Source organism: Schistocerca serialis, chromosome 9 (assembly GCF_023864345.2).
Source record: "Schistocerca serialis cubense isolate TAMUIC-IGC-003099 chromosome 9, iqSchSeri2.2, whole genome shotgun sequence".
Taxonomy (NCBI): domain Eukaryota; kingdom Metazoa; phylum Arthropoda; class Insecta; order Orthoptera; family Acrididae; genus Schistocerca; species Schistocerca serialis.
The window spans coordinates 166,053,475-166,073,217 of NC_064646.1; the positions used below are offsets into that span (position 1 = coordinate 166,053,475).

Consider the following 19,743-nt stretch of genomic DNA (forward strand, 5'->3'; position numbering starts at 1 on the left):
CTGTTAAATATGGTGGCAGTTTCACCCACTATTTGACATTGATTCCTTCTTGCTTTTTGCACAACATAGCCATCACCTGCTGCTGTAGTTGACCATGACTGACTACCTGCCCTCCTTTGGGTAGCTGTGCCTGTGATTCTGAATGCTCTCCACACATGAAACAATGCTGTGAGCAGTACCAAACTCCTGGGCCATACTCGTCAGTTTGTCCTCCTTTCAAGGTACTGATGTTTCTTTCCCAACTGAGGTCAACTAAATGTCGTTTCTGGGCCATGATGTATTGCAGATCACCACCACAGTGCACAGTAACTGCTCATTGATTTCCTGTTCCTTCGATTGGCTCATGTTGTGGAGCCAGTCCCATTTGGCTCTGTAGTCGTGCAGACCTCACGTCATGACGTACAGATATCTGTGCATGACTGGGAGATCTCTGCACTTTCATTCATTTCCTCTAAGTATTTAATATCTCATGATATATTATGTATCTCTCCCTTAAGTTTTGCAGAGCAGTGTATTATGTTTTGTCTTTGTAATATATTGCCCTTTTTTATACATTGATATTGGTGTTGAAAATTGTTTCTAACTTAACATCACATTTTTAAATGTGTCTCATTTGTGTTTCAGTTCATCTTGGTCAATTTTTTTTAAACAATGGAAATTCCGTTTTGGAATATCAACAACATTATGAAAAGAAAAGATTGCTGCTCACCATAAAGATGACATGTTAAGTTGCAGACAGCCATAAAGAAAGGATTGTTACACACTTAACTTTAGGCAAAAGTCTTCTTCAGAAAAGAAAAGAAAACATGCACACTTTCACACAAGCGAACATACCTCATGCATACATGACCACTCTCTGTGAACGCTGTTGTGTGGAATGGTGCGGGCAGTGTTGAAGGATAACTGGGCATGGGTGGGTGGGGGGAGGAGGAGGAGTCATTGCTACCTGACGGAGCACACAGGGAATAGATGGTGGCCAGACAAGGCTGTCCATTGTGGGTTCGGGAGACTGGGGGACAGATGGGGGGGGGGGGGGGGTGGAAAAGGAGAGCAGTAGAGAGGGAAAATGACCAGTGGTGTCGGTAGAGAGCGGAGCACAATGAAGGTAGCAGACATGAATTGGTAAGATGTGATAGTACAGAGGGGCGGAAATTGCTGGGTGGAGGGTGTGGGGACAGTTGGTAAATTTATATTGAGGTGAAGATGATTTTTGGAGAACGGATGATGTAAGGATGATTCCTGTCTCTGTAGTTCAGAGAAGTTGGTGGTAGAGGGGAGGATTTAGACAGCCTGGGTTGTGAAGTAGCCATTGAAATCAAGCATGTTGTCTACTTTACTCTTTGGCCACAGTTTGGTGATGCCCATTCGCCATGGTGACAGCTGTGTGGTGGTCATACCAATATATAAAAACTGTGTAATGATTGCAGCAGAGCTGGTATATGACATGGCAGCTTTCACAGGTGTCCCACCCTCTGATGGAGTAGGATAAGCCTAGGAGAGGACTGGAATAGGAAGTGATGGGTGGTTGGATTGGGCAGGTCTTGCACCTGGGTCTTCCAAGGGATATGATCACTGTGGCAAGAGGTTAGGATTTAGAGTAACATAGGGGTGGAATAGGATGTTGTGCAGGTTGAGTGGGTGACTGAACACCACTTCATCCTCTCTGATGGCTCCATTCAAACCACTGTCCACATTAAACTCACCAACCACCAACAGTAGCTGCAATATGTCAGCTGCCATCCCTTCCACACAAAACATCCCTACCATACAACCTGGCCACTTGGGGACGGTGTATGTGCTGTGACAAGAACTCCCTTGCCCAGTATGCTGGAAGTCTCACAAAGGCCATCACAGACCGGCACTATCCCCCAGACCTAGTCTGCAAATAGATCTCCTGTGCCATTGCTCCAAAAACCACCATCCTCAAGAAATCGCTACAAAGGAGTGCACCCCCTTTGTTACCCAGTAGCACCTTATACCAGAGCACATCCTTCTGCAGGTCTTTGATTGTCTGCCATCAAGTCCTGAAATAAGAGACTTCTTACCAAAGATCCTTCTCATGCCTCCCTAAAGTTATGTTCCGTCACCCACCCACACTCCACAACACCCTAGTCCATCATTATGCCACTCCCAAACCCATCCCCTTGCCACTGGTATCACATCCCTGTGGAAGACTCAAGTGTAAGACCTGTTCAATCCAACCAACTAGCACTTCCTATCCCAGTTCTGTCACAGGCTTGTCCTGCTCCATCAGAGGCCAGGCAACCTGTGAAAGCAGCAATGTCACATACCAGCTCTGCCATAATCACTGCAATCCTTTTCATGTCGGTATGACTACCAACTAGCTCTCTACAAGGGTGAATGGCCACTGCCATAATGTGGCCAAGAACAAAGTTGACCACCCTGTGACATAATATGCAGCTGAACATAACATGTTTGATTTCAGTGGTTTCTTCACAACTTGGGCCATCTAGATCCTCCTCCCCATCACCATCTTCTCTGAACTGCAGGGGAGAGGAGTTATCCTTACAACACATTATCCATTCCTCAAATCATCCTGGCCCCAAGCTAAGGTAACCTATTCTGCCCACACCTTCAACCAACAGTTTCCGCCCCGTGCATTCTATCACCTCCTTCAAAATCATGTCCCCCTCCTTCATTGTGTTCTGGTCTCTGCCAGTGCCACCATTCTTTACTCCTCTTTACTACTCTCCTTTTCCAGTTCCCATTCCCCCCACCACCCACCCTTTCATTCCCGACAGCCTCCTGAAGCCACGACAGGCACCTTTGTCTGGCCACCATCTAGTCCCTGCTTATTCCATCAGGCAGTGCTGATGCCTCTCGCCCTTTCTGTACCCTACTATCCCTTCGCCTTCACCTCTCCCTTCCCTACTATCCCTTCACCTTCACATCTCCCTTCCCTAGTATCCCTCTGCGTTCACATCTCCCTTCCCTAATATCCCTCTGCCTTCACCTCTCCACTTCCAACACTGCTTCCAATTGATACGACATCATTGCATTGTGGCCGCAATGTCTAGAGAGAGTGCTCATGTGTGCGTGAGTTTGCTTACTTGTGTGAATGTGTGCGTGTTTTCTTTCCATTCTTTTTCTTTTCTGAACAAGGCTTTGGCCGAAAGCTGAGTGTGTAACAGTCTTTTTCACTATGCCTGTCTGCAACTCAATGTGTCATCTTTATGATGAGTAGCAACCCATCCTTTTCCTAATATTGTTGATAACTTTTTTAAACATTTATGCCATCAGGCAGATATGTTCCCAATTGATACTTTGAAGTACAAACATTAAGACATAATTTGAAAAATATTAATGTTGTCTAAATAACTCATTAGTTTTAACAAGACAAATTAGATGTTATATTCAAATTCTGTGTAACAGTTGTCACTTCATTCTACTTCTTACTGGGATTGTGTCATTTTATTAAGGAAGCAAGGGGGATTCTATTCTGACATATTTCTTATAACTAATAAATAATTATTCTTAGTTCTTCTTTTTTGTTGTAGACATGCAGTGAGTACCTGGAACTAGCGCAGTCACAGGGACGTAAATGGCAACGCATGCTGCAGCATGAAAGGGAGCAGAGGCTCCGGCTGGAAGAAGTTGTAGAGCAGTTGGCACGACAGCACTCACATCTAGAGCAGGCGGCCAAAGAACATCAAATTCCCAATCAAAATATGCCTAGTAAGTAAATATTTTGGTTTCCCTGTTATGAGTATTACACAACAGGAAATACCCAACACTTCTTAAAAAATTTTTTTTTGAATTTTACTGCTTTATTGATCCACTGGTGTGTTAATAAACTTAAGCTAAAATAAACGAAGTCATCTGTCCTAATATTCTCCATCCTTGCAAATTACTTTATGCTAACTTTGGGTTAGAGTCTGATTGCAAGCACAGGAATCCCTGATACACCACAGCTAAACAGCTTTCACATGAACCGTATTTTCAATTATTATAAGATCAAGATGATATAAGATGATGCTGTGACAGAGCTGTAAGGGTAAAAAGTCAAAATTGTCCATTCTACTTTTAAGTTCCCTTCATTCATTTGCTGGATGTAGTTAAGCTTTGTGTTGTCGTGCTGTAGAAAAGTGTCCTCCTTCACCCTATAGGATGGAATATGGCTCATCGACTGTGGAGTTTCTTCTGAATTTCCACACACACATCAAAGTAATTACGTTTCCTTGTGTTAAGATGTCTACAAACTGAAAGTCTTATGGTTAAGAAAGTGAAAAAAGTGCAGTCTCTGCTTGGTGTAGATTGTTTTTCCACTAAACATTTTAACATGGTGCACCCTATCAGTTGTCCCGTAGTTTTAGCCCAAACTGAAGAGACATGTCTCATTTTAACCCAAAGTTCTTGCCATATAGTTTTCTGTTCAATCAGTGCTCTTTAAAGATGTCTACAATGTTATCAGCACACGTCTACTACTTTACTGAAAGCAGTTGCTGTGTAACTCATTGTCATATATTATTCCCTTAAAACCACATGGTGAGCACTTGCACATTGGTGCATATCCACATATTTCAGCTGTGTGCAGTGTACTGATTCACAGAGAACACCCAATAAAAAGACAATTGAAATTCAAATACCTCTCTCACCATTCGTAGTTAGATTCTCTGTGGATTCTATTAACCATTTAAGGCAAATGTGGAATGATTTCTTCTCTGTATTGTCCACACTTTGCTTATACTCCATCTCTAATGATCTTGTCAACAATGGAAATTAAACATTAAAGTTTCCTTCTTTCTTTGGATACATAATATCGAGGAAAAGTCGGCAACATTAAATTGGTTCAGGAATTCGCCAGAACGCCAAGGAAAAAACAGATGTTTTGTAAGTCGATTCTGTACCTCACTGAACGCTGAGAGTTTAAGATCACTAATAAGCAGCAAAAATGGTGTCCAAATGGAATTGCCAAGAAGAACTATGGGGGTGCTCAGAAATTTGTGAATTTCACTTGCAGGGTCAGAACAACCTATTGCAGATTATTTAACAAGGAGAACATGAATCATGCTATTTTTTAAAAAAAGCCTATTCAAGCACTACACTTTTCTAAGCAGCTTGCAACAGGATCAATTTTATGAAGTATGGAAACTTTTCTGCAGAAAATGAAATTAGTCTGTATACAATACATATTGAAAATTAGTGTAACTTGAAGTTTTCCCTGTGTAATGAGTGCCACATGTTGTTTCGGGATTGCAACTGGATGATCTCAACTCCCAGCTGAGAGATTTCAACTGCCTGGTTGTCAGCTGAAATATTATGACGAGAATCATCATTCACCTGCAATCTTGAGACCTCAGGTCCGCCGACGGAATGGCGTCCTAAGGGGCCCGGGTTCGATTCCCGGCTGGGTTGGGGATTTTCTCCACTCAGGGACTGGATGTTGTGTTGTCTTCATCATCTATTCGTCCCCATCCAGCATGCAGGTCACCCAATGTGGCATCGAATGTAATAAGACCTACACCAAAGCGGTCGAAGCTGCCCTGTAAGAGGCCTCCCGGCCAGTGACGCCAAATGCTGATTTCATTTCCATTGAATTAGTCCCACTTGTTGGCCAGAAGAATATGAAAAAATATTTGCTGCATTTAGTGTTCTTTGATAATAATTTAAGTCAATTGTAAATAAATTTAATGGCATGTAGTGTGACAGTTGTGGAACACATGTTAAAGGACACAATGACCGTGGAGAGCAGGGCTTAGGGGAATAGGCTGAATCAGTCGGGAGAGATTCATTTTGTGCCAAAACTAATCCATTAAATGAAAAGATCTAGTCATATCAATTGTCAACGTTGTAGGAAATGAAATGTCATTGTTACATGACGAAATAAATCTCAGGTGAACAGCCTGGTATGAGTGTGCATAGGACACAATATTTCGGCAATCGACCACGTTGCCATCATCAGGTGCGCTGATATACTGACCGGCGGTGGCCCGGCGCCGTGTATACATAGGACAATCCCCCTCCCGCTCATCCCTCAGACGCTTCCTATGAGTCGGTGCGGTCCACTCCCTGCACGCGGTCCAGGTACAGCTTCCGTCCTCCCGCCGTCTGGGCGCTGCGTCCTAGGTCTTCTCGTTCAGGATGGTCTGTTGGCACCGCTCTCATTATTCTTCCCTCCTCACCCGAAGTCGGTACACTCTGGGAAATATCCTTTTTCTTCTTAATCCGGGTGATCGCGGGTTCCCACACCTTGCTAAGGATGTAACCGCTGTCACGATTTGGTTGTGGCTCCAGTACTCTGATCTTTATGGCTTCTTTGATGACACAGTCCCAGTATTTGGAAGTCTGTATCAGGACTTTGGTTTGGTCATAATCCATGCTGTGGAGTTCCGACAGGCAATGCTCAGCGATGCCGACTTACTGGGCTGATGCAGTCTAGTGTGCTGTTGATGTTCTTGGCATCGGTCCTCAATAGTATGAATGGTATGTTCTATGTATACACTACCCAATTGGCAAGGTATCTGATAAACCCCTGATTTACGTAGACCAAGGTTGTCCTTGACACTACAAAGAAGGCTCTTGGTTTTGCTAGGAGGATGGAAGATGGTTTTCACTAAGTGTTTACGTAAAATGCGATCGAAGGCTGCTGTTCCTCCTAGACTTTACGGACTGGCGAAGGTGCACAAGGAATCGATTCCTTTACGCCCCATTGTCAGCAAATTTGGTGCCCCAACATACCTTCTTGCCAAGCACCTCAAACAACTGCGTAGCCCTTACGTTGGGAGATGTACACACCATATCTGTAACTCCGTGGATTTCCTGGGATGCATCAGCAACCTTACGCTTAAGGATTCTGACATACTGGTGAGCTTCGACGTGGTATCTCTGTTCACTAAAGTTCTGTTACAAGAATCCTTGGAACTCATCAGCTAGAAATTTGATGAAGAGACCACCAACCTTTTCAGGCACGTTCTGACATAAACTTACTTCTTATTTGACAGTGAATACTACGAGCAGAGAGGAGGAGTAGCCATGGGGAGTCCACTCTCACCCGTTGTCGCAAATATGTACGTGGAACATTTCGAGGAGGAAGCTCTTGAATCAGCACATCTAAAACCCACCTGTTTCTTCAGATATGTGGATGATACCTTCGTTATCTGGCCACATGGAAGAGATAAACTGGCAGACTTCCTCACACATCTCAACTGCAGACACAAGAATATTAAGTTCATCATGGAGATCGAAATGGATGCGATGCTCCCTTTCCTAGATGTTTCGATTAGAAGACGAGCTGACGGCACTTTGGGCCACAGAGTGTATTGGAAGAAGACGCACACCGATTTTTACCTACATGCGGATAGCTGCCACCACCCGGCACAAAAGAATGGCGTGCTCAAAACTCTTGTACACAGAGCTCACACCATCTCCGACAAGGACAGTCTCCAACGAGAATTCGACCATCTGAAGACCGTGTTTCGGAGGAATGGTTACAAGGAAGGGCAAATTCAGAATGCTCTACATCCCACACCTGCAGCACTGGCGTAAACTGAGGATGAACCTCTGGAGGAGGTGGCCTTGACTATTATTCCGTTTTGTGGGGCCTTATCCAGAAAAATTGGATGCATTTTACATAAACATCAAGTGAAAACCATCCTCCGTCCTCCTAGCAAAACCAAGAGCCTTCTTGGTAGTGTCAAGGACAACCTTGGTCTACGTAAATCAAGGGTTTATCGGATACCTTGTCAATGCGGTAGTGTATACATAGGGCAGACCATTCGTACCATTGAGGACCGATGCCGAGAACATCAACGGCTCACTAGACTGCAACAGCCCAGTAAGTCAGAAATCGCTGAGCATTGCCTGTTTGGTACTCCACAGCGTGGATTATGAGCAAACCAAATTCCTGACACAAACTTCCAAATACTGGGACTGTGTCATCAAAGAAGCCATAGAGATCAGAGTAAGGGAGCCACAACTAAATCGTGACAGCGGTAACATCCTTAGCAAGGCGTGGGAACCCGCGATCACCCGGATTAAAAAGAAAAAGGATATTTCCCAGAGTGTACCGACTTCGGTGGAGGAGGGAAGGATAACAAGAGCAGTGCCGGCAGACCCTCCTGAACAAGAAGACCTAGGACGCAGCGCCCAGACGGTGGGAGAACGGAAGCTGTACCTTGACCACACACGGGGCACGGACCTCACCGACTTACAGGAAGCACCTGAAAGAGAAGCAGTAGGGGGATTGTCCTATGTATACATGGTGCTGGCCCACCGCCGGTCAGTACATCAGCGCATCTGATGATGGCAACGTGGTCGATTGCCGAAATATTGTGTCCTATGCACACTCGTACCAGGCTATTCACCCGAGATTTATTTCGTCATAAAATACGCCTGGAGAAATTGAAGAATCACATCATTGTTACTTGATTGGATACTAAACTATCTTTCTGGGTTAAGATGGAGAAAATGACACTTTTCTGTCATGCTATGATAATATTCTTTCCCGCCCTACCTGCTGCTGCAGACTGGGCAGCTGCTTCTTGCTGCTCCTGTGTTGAGGCTGATGTAGTGTTGAGAACTGACACATCACATTATTCTTTCATTGTAGAATAAGCTTAGAGATTGAGAGCCATTGCTGTGGTCTTCTGCTCTAATTAGCAATGTTTTTGTGGCCATAAACAATGTCAGCAGTTAACTGTAACAGTTACAGCATACACTGACTGGATGTCTTTATCAAACCAAAATCTTTAAGCAAAATGAGGCTCTGACATGGACTGACAAGACCTTCGCAATGCCATTGAGTTAAGATACCATCAGTCGTTGATAACTGAGTATGACATTTTAAATTTTTGTTACAATCCCATGCAGGTGTTAGTGTGTCAACAACTCACTTCCTAACTGTCGAAAATGAAGTGGACAAATCCTTCAGTGATGAATCGATTAACACCTGGTTTGTGTTTGTTGGGTTTAAACCTTTTGTGATTGAGTAATTTAATACAGCTAATATCCAGTTTTATTCTCTGTAATTGTTTGCACAATCTTCACAAACAAACAACTAAACATTCATCTCTGAAACTTCACAATATTTCACACAGTCATACTTTCTGAAGATTATATTATGTGGGCTGCATTACTGTGTTAGTGTGACAACCAATAGAATGCCCCTCATACAAGATACTGCAGTACAATGTGTTCCCCCCTCTTCCTCCTCCCACTACACAGCCTTTTTGTCAAATATTGCTAAAGGTCTTCACTCCCTATTCCTTTATGAAATTACACTGTATGATGATGGTTCATTGCATCCTTCAAATATTGCGTGAGAACAAGGATCTCCAGAGTGAAACTGCAATAAAACAAAAGCAGAAAAGAGTTGTACTGACGAAGTGGTAGGCGATATGGACAAAAACATGTGTCCCTTCCAAGGCACATACAAGTGATTCTTCCATATGGAGCAAGATGGTGAAGGGGATTATAATCCATATTGAAGGAAATACAAGGGATTACAGTGATGCATCAGACCTGCGATGTGTGTTACGTGGAATTATTGTAAGAAACATTAGTCTTCAGGTTTCAAGAACTCTTGTAACAATGGCCTTACCAAGGTACTGTTTGACAATAAAACTATTAAAACTGAACATTATTGAATACTTCTGTGATGATGCTCAAATATCATTTTGTCATTTCCTAAACAGGCAAATTCACATGTGGTTATTGATTTCTTAAGATAGTTATGAATCTAATTAATTGATGATAGAATTATGTTATCAACAAAGATTTTGCTACAGCCAGTTTCCATACACAGTTTCATTTGGCATCTTGAGCAGTGTGTTAGTACAGGTGCTTTATAATAATGTAACACCATTACAAATGTGTAAAAAATTGACTTCTTCTGTCCGATATTTTTGTCATCTTAGATATTTTGTTCACATACTTTCACTCTAACTGGCAGTTGTACAACCTGGCTGAAATGGTTTCAGTTACAGAAAACGTGCATCTCAAGACATCTCAAGAAAAGCCATAATGAGAAACAGTATGTAGAGGATGACATGGGATGTAGTGTTGTATCCATTATAGTACGATATTAGGAACAAAAGAAAGGAGTTCATGCGTTAGTTTTTTTATTTGCTTTTCTAGAAAAAATATGGAAAACAGATTAATAATTTCATGTAATGGCATCAGAAGTGAGTGAGAAGGAAATAGTTTGATTGAATAAGAAGAAGAAACATTGAAAGAAATGTACAAAATAAAAATTGGTGCCAAAATTCATCTGTAGATGAGAGAGCAGCAGATGGAAAAAAATGAGCAAATAAAGCACCAGTAGTCTCTCTCTCTCTCTCTCTCTCTCTCTCTCTCTCTCTCTCTCTCTCTCTCTCTCTCTCTCTGTGTGTGTGTGTGTGTGTGTGTGTGTGTGAGAGAGAGAGAGAGAGAGAGAGAGAGAGAGAGAGAGAGAGAGAGGTGGGGGGGAGGGAGGGGGGGGGGGGAGAGTTGTAATTCACTGCTTGAAAGTAATCTTAATTTGTTCTATAAGTTTGTATAGTTTTTGGTACAACACATATCAATTTCAACAACAGAATCTCTGTGATTTGTGGTTTTGCTGTAGCATTATCATCATTTCACAGATCCTACACATTCATCGCCATCAGATGATGATGATGAGAATGAGTTTTATGATGCCCAAGAAGAAAACCATGCAGACGGTGAATCTAATTTCATTCTTAAGATTCCTCTTGGCCATCGTAGAACGTCATCAGGACTTAGTATAGGATCTCAGGTATGCTTTTCAAATGTCTCTAAAGCAAACAGGAGGAGGAGATAAATTATTAGTGTGTGAAGAAGGTGGAGGGAAACCACATGTGTTTCTATTGCTTCATTCATTCTTAATTGTTTCACAGGATGAATATATCTTATAAATAAATTAACAGTATTGTTTTTAATTCATTTCTGTATTTAGTGATGAATGTGCAATATGCATCATATATTCTGACTACAGTGTGACAGTTACACTTTGTTCCCCACAGTCTTTTGGACGGTCGTATTTCAACACTTCTCTGGAGGTTTGAGAGAGGGAGCTAGAGATACTACTTTATGAAAAATATATCTTAATTGGGACAGAGGAAAATATATTAGGACATACTGAACACACAGCCACTTAGGTGAATACATTTGTTCATGTGATCGATCTACTTTCAAAATAACACTTTTATAAGTTTTGCATCTCAGTGTTCAAAGCAGCAGTGGCCTCATTTCTATTATTAATAGCTTACATTTCATCAAAAAATTTCACATTATGGCAAGGTCCATTGCGATGGAAAACAAGACCTAAAGCAGAGTGCTGGCTCTAATGATTAAATGTAAGAGTAACCTGTTAAGTGTGTGTGTGTGTGTGTGTGTGTGTGTGTGTGTGTGTGTGTGTTTTTATTGTCATGCAATGTAATAGATATTTGGTGTTGGAAGTGTCATTGTCATGGAATGAGATAGCAGTAACATGCTTCTTCCAAGTGAAGAATGCGATTGTTATTTGTGCAAGCACATATTGAAACCAGTAAGAAATCTACTAAAATCCAGGATCGAATGTAACAATATTATAGAAAGGAAAGTTGCCACCCACCATATAGCGGAGATGCTGAGTCGCAGATAGGCACAAGAAAAAGATTGTCACAAATAAAGCTTTCAGTCGATAAGGGCTTCGTCATATGACTGCAGTCACAGGTAACTGTAGCCACATTGTGAGAAGTAGCACCATTGCATGATGGAAGTGGGGGTAAGGAGGAGGGTGGGACAGGGAGGGGAGGGATATTAGGGTAGGTGTGACAGACAGTGCAGTGCTGCTAGGGAGTGTGCAGGGACTAGGTGGAGAGAGGATAAGGCAGCTATGTGCAGTTGGGAGGTGAGACGGGAGGGCTGGGGAGAGATGGGTAGGGTGGGGGGGGGGGGGGGGGGGGGGGAGGGCGGAAAACAAGAGAAGTAAAAAGACTGGGTGCAATGGTGGAATGAGGGCTGTATACTGCAGGAATGGGAACAGAGAGGCTGGATGGATGAGGGCAATGATTAACGAAGGTTGAGGCCAGGAGGGTTACGGGAACGTAGAATATATTGCAGGGACCAACACCTTCAACCTATTACCACCTCTCCACAGTTTCTGTCCCTTTACCTAACAGTGCTCTGCCCGTCACTATTGTTGCCACCTCCCTTTACACTGACATCTCTAATGCCCAAAACCTTACCGCTGTTGAACGCTACCTTTTCCAATGCCCGATGGATTCCAAACTGACAAACTCCTTCCTAGTCACCATGATTAACTATATCCTGACCCACAATTACTTCTCCATTGAAGGCATTACCTACAAACAAATCTGAGGCACCTGTGCCCAGATAAAAAGAGACTAAAGTTTTGTGTAAATAATATGTAATTATATATAAAAACAAAGATGAGGTGACTTACTGAACGAAAGCGCTGGCAGGTCGATAGACACACAAACAAACACAAACATACACACAAAATTCAAGCTTTTGCAACAAACTGTTGCCTCATCAGGAAAGAGGGAAGGAGAGGGGAAGACGAAAGGAAGTGGGTTTTAAGGGAGAGGGTAAGGAGTCATTCCAATCCCGGGAGCGGAAAGACTTACCTTAGGGGGAAAAAAGGACAGGTATACACTCGCACTCACGCACATATCCATCCACACATACAGACACAAGCAGACATATTTAAAAGACAAAGAGTTTGGGCAGAGATGTCAGTTGAGGCAGAAGTGTAGAGGCAAAGAAGTTGTTGAAAGACAGGTGAGGTATGAGTGGCGGCAACTTGAAATTAGCGGAGATTGAGGCCTGGCGGATGACGAGAAGAGAGGATATACTGAAGGGCAAGTTCCCATCTCCGGAGTTCGGATAGGTTGGTGTTGGTCGGAAGTATCCAGATAACCCGGACGGTGTAACACTGTGCCAAGATGTGCTGGCTGTGCACCAAGGCATGTTTAGCCACAGGGTGATCCTCATTACCAACAAACACTGTCTGCCTGTGTCCATTCATGCGAATGGACAGTTTGTTGCTGGTCATTCCCACATAGAATGCATCACAGTGTAGGCAGGTCAGTTGGTAAATCACGTGGGTGCTTTCACACGTGGCTCTGCCTTTGATCGTGTACACCTTCCGGGTTACAGGACTGGAGTAGGTGGTGGTGGGAGGGTGCATGGGACAGGTTTTACATCGGGGGCGGTTACAAGGATAGGAGCCAGAGGGTAGGGAAGGTGGTTTGGGGATTTCATAGGGATGAACTAACAGGTTACGAAGGTTAGGTGGGCGGCGGAAAGACACTCTTGGCGGAGTGGGGAGGATTTCATGAAGGATGGATTTCATTTCAGGGCAGGATTTGAGGAAGTCGTATCCCTGCTGGAGAGCCACATTCAGAGTCTGGTCCAGTCCGGGAAAGTATCCTGTCACAAGTGGGGCACTTTTGTGGTTCTTCTGTGGGGGATTCTGGGTTTGAGGGGATGAGGAAATGGCTCTGGTTATTTGCTTCTGTACCAGGTCGGGAGGGTAGTTGCGGGATGCGAAAGCTGTTGTCAGGTTGTTGGTGTAATGATTCAGGGATTCCGGACTGGAGCAGATTCGTTTGCCACGAAGACCTAGGCTGTAGGGAAGGGACCGTTTGATGTGGAATGGGTGGCAGCTGTCATAATGGAGGTACTGTTGCTTGTTGGTGGGTTTGATGTGGACGGACGTGTGAAGTTGGCCATTGGACAGGTGGAGGTCAACGTCAAGGAAAGTGGCATGGGATTTGGAGTAGGACCAGGTGAATCTGATGGAACCAAAGGAGTTGAGATTGGAGAGGAAATTCTGGAGTTCTTCTTCACTGTGAGTCCAGATCATGAAGATGTCATCAATAAATCTGTACCAAACTTTGGGTTGGCAGACTTGGGTAACCAAGAAGGCTTCCTCTAAGCGACCCATGAATAGGTTGGCGTACGAGGGGGCCATCCTGGTACCCATGGCTGTTCCCTTTAATTGTTGGTATGTCTGGCCTTCAAAAGTGAAGAAGTTGTGGGTCAGGATGAAGCTGGCTAAGGTAATGAGGAAAGAGGTTTTAGGTAGGGTGGCAGGTGATCGGCGTGAAAGGAAATGCTCCATCGCAGCGAGGCCCTGGACGTGCGGAATATTTGTGTATAAGGACGTGGCATCAATGGTTACAAGGATGGTTTCCGGGGGTAACAGATTGGGTAAGGATTCCAGGCGTTCAAGGAAGTGGTTGGTGTCTTTGATGAAGGATGGGAGACTGCATGTAATGGGTTGAAGACGTAGGCAGAGATACGTTCTGTGGGGGCTTGGTAACCAGCTACAATGGGGCGGCCGGGATGATTGGGTTTGTGGATTTTAGGAAGAAGGTAGAAGGTAGGGGTGCGGGGTGTCGATGGTGTCAGGAGGTTGATGGAGTCAGGTGAAAGGTTTTGCAGGGGGCCTAAGGTTCTGAGGATTCCTTGAAGCTCCGCCTGGACATCGGGGATGGGGTTACCTTGGCAAACTTTGTATGTGGTGTTGTCTGAAAGCTGACGCAGTCCCTCAGCCACATACTCCCGATGATCAAGTACCATGGTCGTGGAACCCTTGTCCGCCGGAAGAATGACGATGGATGGGTCAGCCTTCAGATCACGGATAGCCTGGGCTTCAGCAGTGGTGATGTTGGGTGTAGGATTAAGGTTTTTTAAGAAGGATTGAGATGCAAGGCTGGAAGTCAGAAATTCCTGGAAGGTTTGGAGAGGGTGATTTTGAGGAAGAGGAGGTGGGTCCCGCTGTGACGGAGGACGGAACTGTTCCAGGCAGGGTTCAATTTGGATGGTGTCTTGGGGAGTCGGATCATTAGGAGTAGGATTAGGATCATTTTTCTTCGTGTGCAAAGTGATACTTCCAGCAGAGAGTACGAGTGTAGGACAGTAAATCTTTGACGAGGGCTGTCTGGTTGTATCTGGGAGTGGGGCTGAAGGTGAGGCCTTCGGATAGGACAGAGGTTTCGGATTGGGAGAGAGGTTTGGAGGAAAGGTTAACTACTGAATTAGGGTGTTGTGGTTCCAGATTGTGTTGATCGGAATTTTGAGGTTTTGGAGGGAGTGGAGCTGGAAGTGGGAGATTGAGTAGATGGGAGAGACTGGGTCTGTGTGCAATGAGAGAAGGTTGAGGTTTGCTGGAAAGGTTCCAAACTGAACAATCCATTGCCCTCACCCACCTAATCCTTCACCTACACATCAACTCAGCCAATGAACACACCCGTCAACTCCTATCCTTAATAAAAGTCCTTAATCTTTCCTCTCCCACATCCACACCGGCTGTTCAGAGCATCCTTCTACAGGCCAACCGTAAATTAGAACAGCATGCCACCCTCCACCTCAAAAAACTATCCAATCTCCTGGTTTCCCACCTCCGGAAAGGCAACTCACTCACCCTTCACAACCTTTCCAGCAAACCTCAACCTCCTCTCATTGCACACAAACCCAGTCTCTCCCATCTACTCAAGCTCCCACTTCCAGCTCCACTCCCTCCAAAACCTCAAAATTCCGATCGACACAATCTGGAACCACAACACCCTAATTCAGTAGTTAACCTTTCCTCCAAACCTCTCTCCCAATCCGAAACCTTTGTCCTATCCAAAGGCCTCTCCTTCAGCCCCACTCCCAGATTCAACCAGACAGCCCTCGTCACATATTTACTGTCCTACACTTGTACTCTCTGCTGGAAGTATCACTTTGCCACGAAGAAAAATGATCCTAATCCTACTCCTAATGATCCGACTCCCCAAGACACCATCCAAATTGAACCCTGCTTGGAACAGTTCCGTCCTCCGTCACAGCGGGACCCGCCTCCTCTTCTTCAAAATCACCCTCTCCAAACCTTCCAGGAATTTCTGACTTCCAGCCTTGCATCTCAATCCTTCTTAAAAAACCTTAATCCTACACCCAACATCACCACTGCTGAAGCCCAGGCTATCCGTGATCTGAAGGCTGACCCATCCATCGTCATTCTTCCGGCGGACAAGGGTTCCACGACCATGGTACTTGATCATCGGGAGTATGTGGCTGAGGGACTGCGTCAGCTTTCAGACAACACCACATACAAAGTTTGCCAAGGTAACCCCATCCCCGATGTCCAGGCGGAGCTTCAAGGAATCCTCAGAACCTTAGGCCCCCTGCAAAACCTTTCACCTGACTCCATCAACCTCCTGACACCATCGACACCCCGCACCCCTACCTTCTACCTTCTTCCTAAAATCCACAAACCCAATCATCCCGGCCGCCCCATTGTAGCTGGTTACCAAGCCCCCACAGAACGTATCTCTGCCTACGTCTTCAACCCATTACATGCAGTCTCCCATCCTTCATCAAAGACACCAACCACTTCCTTGAACGCCTGGAATCCTTACCCAATCTGTTACCCCCGGAAACCATCCTTGTAACCATTGATGCCACGTCCTTATACACAAATATTCCGCACGTCCAGGGCCTCGCTGCGATGGAGCATTTCCTTTCACGCCGATCACCTGCCACCCTACCTAAAACCTCTTTCCTCATTACCTTAGCCAGCTTCATCCTGACCCACAACTTCTTCACTTTTGAAGGCCAGACATACCAACAATTAAAGGGAACAGCCATGGGTACCAGGATGGCCCCCTCGTACGCCAACCTATTCATGGGTCGCTTAGAGGAAGCCTTCTTGGTTACCCAAGTCTGCCAACCCAAAGTTTGGTACAGATTTATTGATGACATCTTCATGATCTGGACTCACAGTGAAGAAGAACTCCAGAATTTCCTCTCCAACCTCAACTCCTTTGGTTCCATCAGATTCACCTGGTCCTACTCCAAATCCCATGCCACTTTCCTTGACGTTGACCTCCACCTGTCCAATGGCCAACTTCACACGTCCGTCCACATCAAACCCACCAACAAGCAACAGTACCTCCATTATGACAGCTGCCACCCATTCCACATCAAACGGTCCCTTCCCTACAGCCTAGGTCTTCGTGGCAAACGAATCTGCTCCAGTCCGGAATCCCTGAATCATTACACCAACAACCTGACAACAGCTTTCGCATCCCGCAACTACCCTCCCGACCTGGTACAGAAGCAAATAACCAGAGCCATTTCCTCATCCCCTCAAACCCAGAATCCCCCACAGAAGAACCACAAAAGTGCCCCACTTGTGACAGGATACTTTCCCGGACTGGACCAGACTCTGAATGTGGCTCTCCAGCAGGGATACGACTTCCTCAAATCCTGCCCTGAAATGAGATCCATCCTTCATGAAATCCCCCCCACTCCGCCAAGAGTGTCTTTCCGCCGCCCACCTAACCTTCGTAACCTGTTAGTTCATCCCTATGAAATCCCCAAACCACCTTCCCTACCCTCTGGCTCCTATCCTTGTAACCGCCCCCGATGCAAAACCTGTCCCATGCACCCTCCCACCACCACCTACTCCAGTCCTGTAACCCGGAAGGTGTACACGATCAAAGGCAGAGCCACGTGTGAAAGCACCCACGTGATTTACCAACTGACCTGCCTACACTGTGATGCATTCTATGTGGGAATGACCAGCAACAAACTGTCCATTCGCATGAATGGACACAGGCAGACAGTGTTTGTTGGTAATGAGGATCACCCTGTGGCTAAACATGCCTTGGTGCACGGCCAGCACATCTTGGCACAGTGTTACACCGTCCGGGTTATCTGGATACTTCGCACTAACACCAACCTATCCGAACTCCGGAGATGGGAACTTGCTCTTCAATATATCCTCTCTTCCTGTTATCCACCAGGCCTCAATCTCCGATAATTTCAAGTTGCCGCCACTCATACCTCACCTGTCTTTCAACAACTTCTTTGCCTCTACACTTCTGCCTCAACTGACATCTCTGCCCAGACTCTTTGTCTTTTAAATATGTCTGCTTGTGTCTGTATGTGTGGATGGATATGTGCGTGAGTGCGAGTGTATACCTGTTCTTTTTTCCCCCTAAGGTAAGTCTTTCCGCTCCCGGGATTGGAATGACTCCTTACCCTCTCCCTTAAAACCCACTTCCTTTCGTCTTCCCCTCTCCTTCCCTCTTTCCTGATGAGGCAACAGTTTGTTGCAAAAGCTTGAATTTTGTGTGTATGTTTGTGTTTGTTTGTGTGTCTATCGACCTGCCAGCGCTTTCGTTCGGTAAGTCACCTCATCTTTGTTTTTTTATATAATTTTTCCCACGTGGAATGTTTCCCTCTATTATATTAATATGTAATTATGCTTTATATGTAATATAAATTATACATAATTATACATAACTGGCTTTGGCACTCATACACTGATCCCAGCACAGGACGAGGAAATGGATGCTTCAGTGTAGAAACATCTGGGTTGGTCATGGATCTCATTTTCAAAGTTTCCTGTTCTTCCTCCTTTCAGTTGAACAGTTGACCATTTGGTGATTTTAATGTAATCATTGGAACACACAGATTTCTGTGGTGTATTGTATGGTCACTTAGTTCATGTGCTAATAATGTGTCTTTATGTTCCAAATGGATCTGCAACAGCACTCCATGATGTGTGCTTCAGGCTCACCTAATAATGAACCTCTACACAAATACTTTCATATCTAAAAACAAAGATGATGTGACTTAGCAAACGAAAGTGCTGGCACATCGATAGACACACAAACATACGCACAAAATTCTAGCTTTCACAACTAACGGTTGCTTCGTCAGGAAAGAGGGAAGGAGAGGGAAAGACGAAAGGATGTGGGTTTTAAGGGAGAGGGTAAGGAGTCATTCCAATCCCGGGAGCGGAAAGACTTATCTTAGGGGGGAAAAAGGACAAGTATACACTCGCGCACACACACACATATCCATCTGCACATACACAGACACAAGCAGGGGGGGAGAAACACACACACACACACACACACACACACACACACACACAGGCCCTTACCTACGCTGGGATTTTTACCATGACCCACAACAAATATTGCAGAAGTAAAACACCTCACCAGTGTATTGCTCAAGAATGGTTATTTGTCCGCTGAGGTAAAAAGAGTGTTGCGACTGTTGCACAAAAACCATAGCGATGCACAAGTGCCTGGTAAATGGAAAGTTTTTCTGCCTTTCATTAAGGATGTTACTGACAGCATAGAAAAAAATCTTGACAAAACAGAACATCATGGTGGTCTACAAAGTCACCCACAAGGTAAAGGATCACATAAAATTAGCCAAGGATACTAGCAAGCCACTGAAAGTAACAGGAATTTATAGAATTCCGTGTAGTTGTGAGGAGGTGTACATGGATACTATGAAAAGGACAGTCAAAAGACGACTAGAAGAGCACAAAGGCAACTGTAGGTGGGGAGGGACTGACAGATCAGTTGTTACAGAACATGGTTTGCAGACAGGAGACCTCCATATCTGTCTTTGATAGGACTCAAGTACTGACTGCCATGAGCACATACCATGAATGGCTATACAGAGAAGCCATAGATGTTGTTAAATACCCCAGGAATTTCAAAAGAGAGGAGGAGGGCATGATACTGATGAGATCTGGATCCCGGTGCTGAAGATAATATCTACTAATCTTCCACCAAGCAGACAACAGCAACTGGTAACAGCCAGATGCACGTGGGTATTCAAAGTATGTGACTACATGTCACTGCATGGGGGCATGTGTAAAATGAATTGTACTAAATGGAATTTTGCTGCAGTCAGTACCAAACCAGGATGTGAATCAGACACTCAAAGAAACTATGATTCCACTTGAAAATGTCGTCTGCAGATGGG

General features: G+C 44.7%; 1 protein-coding gene across 2 annotated transcripts in view; it reads left to right on the forward strand.

The window, feature by feature from the left end:
- Positions 1-19,743, forward strand: part of LOC126419269 (oxysterol-binding protein 1) — a 297,237-nt gene that overhangs the window by 126,380 nt on the left and 151,114 nt on the right. For both annotated transcript variants that reach the window (XM_050086426.1, XM_050086427.1), the window contains 2 exons: positions 3,519-3,696; positions 10,581-10,732. In XM_050086426.1, coding sequence (XP_049942383.1) covers positions 3,519-3,696; positions 10,581-10,732 — 330 coding nt within the window. The remainder of the gene's footprint in view (positions 1-3,518; positions 3,697-10,580; positions 10,733-19,743) is intronic.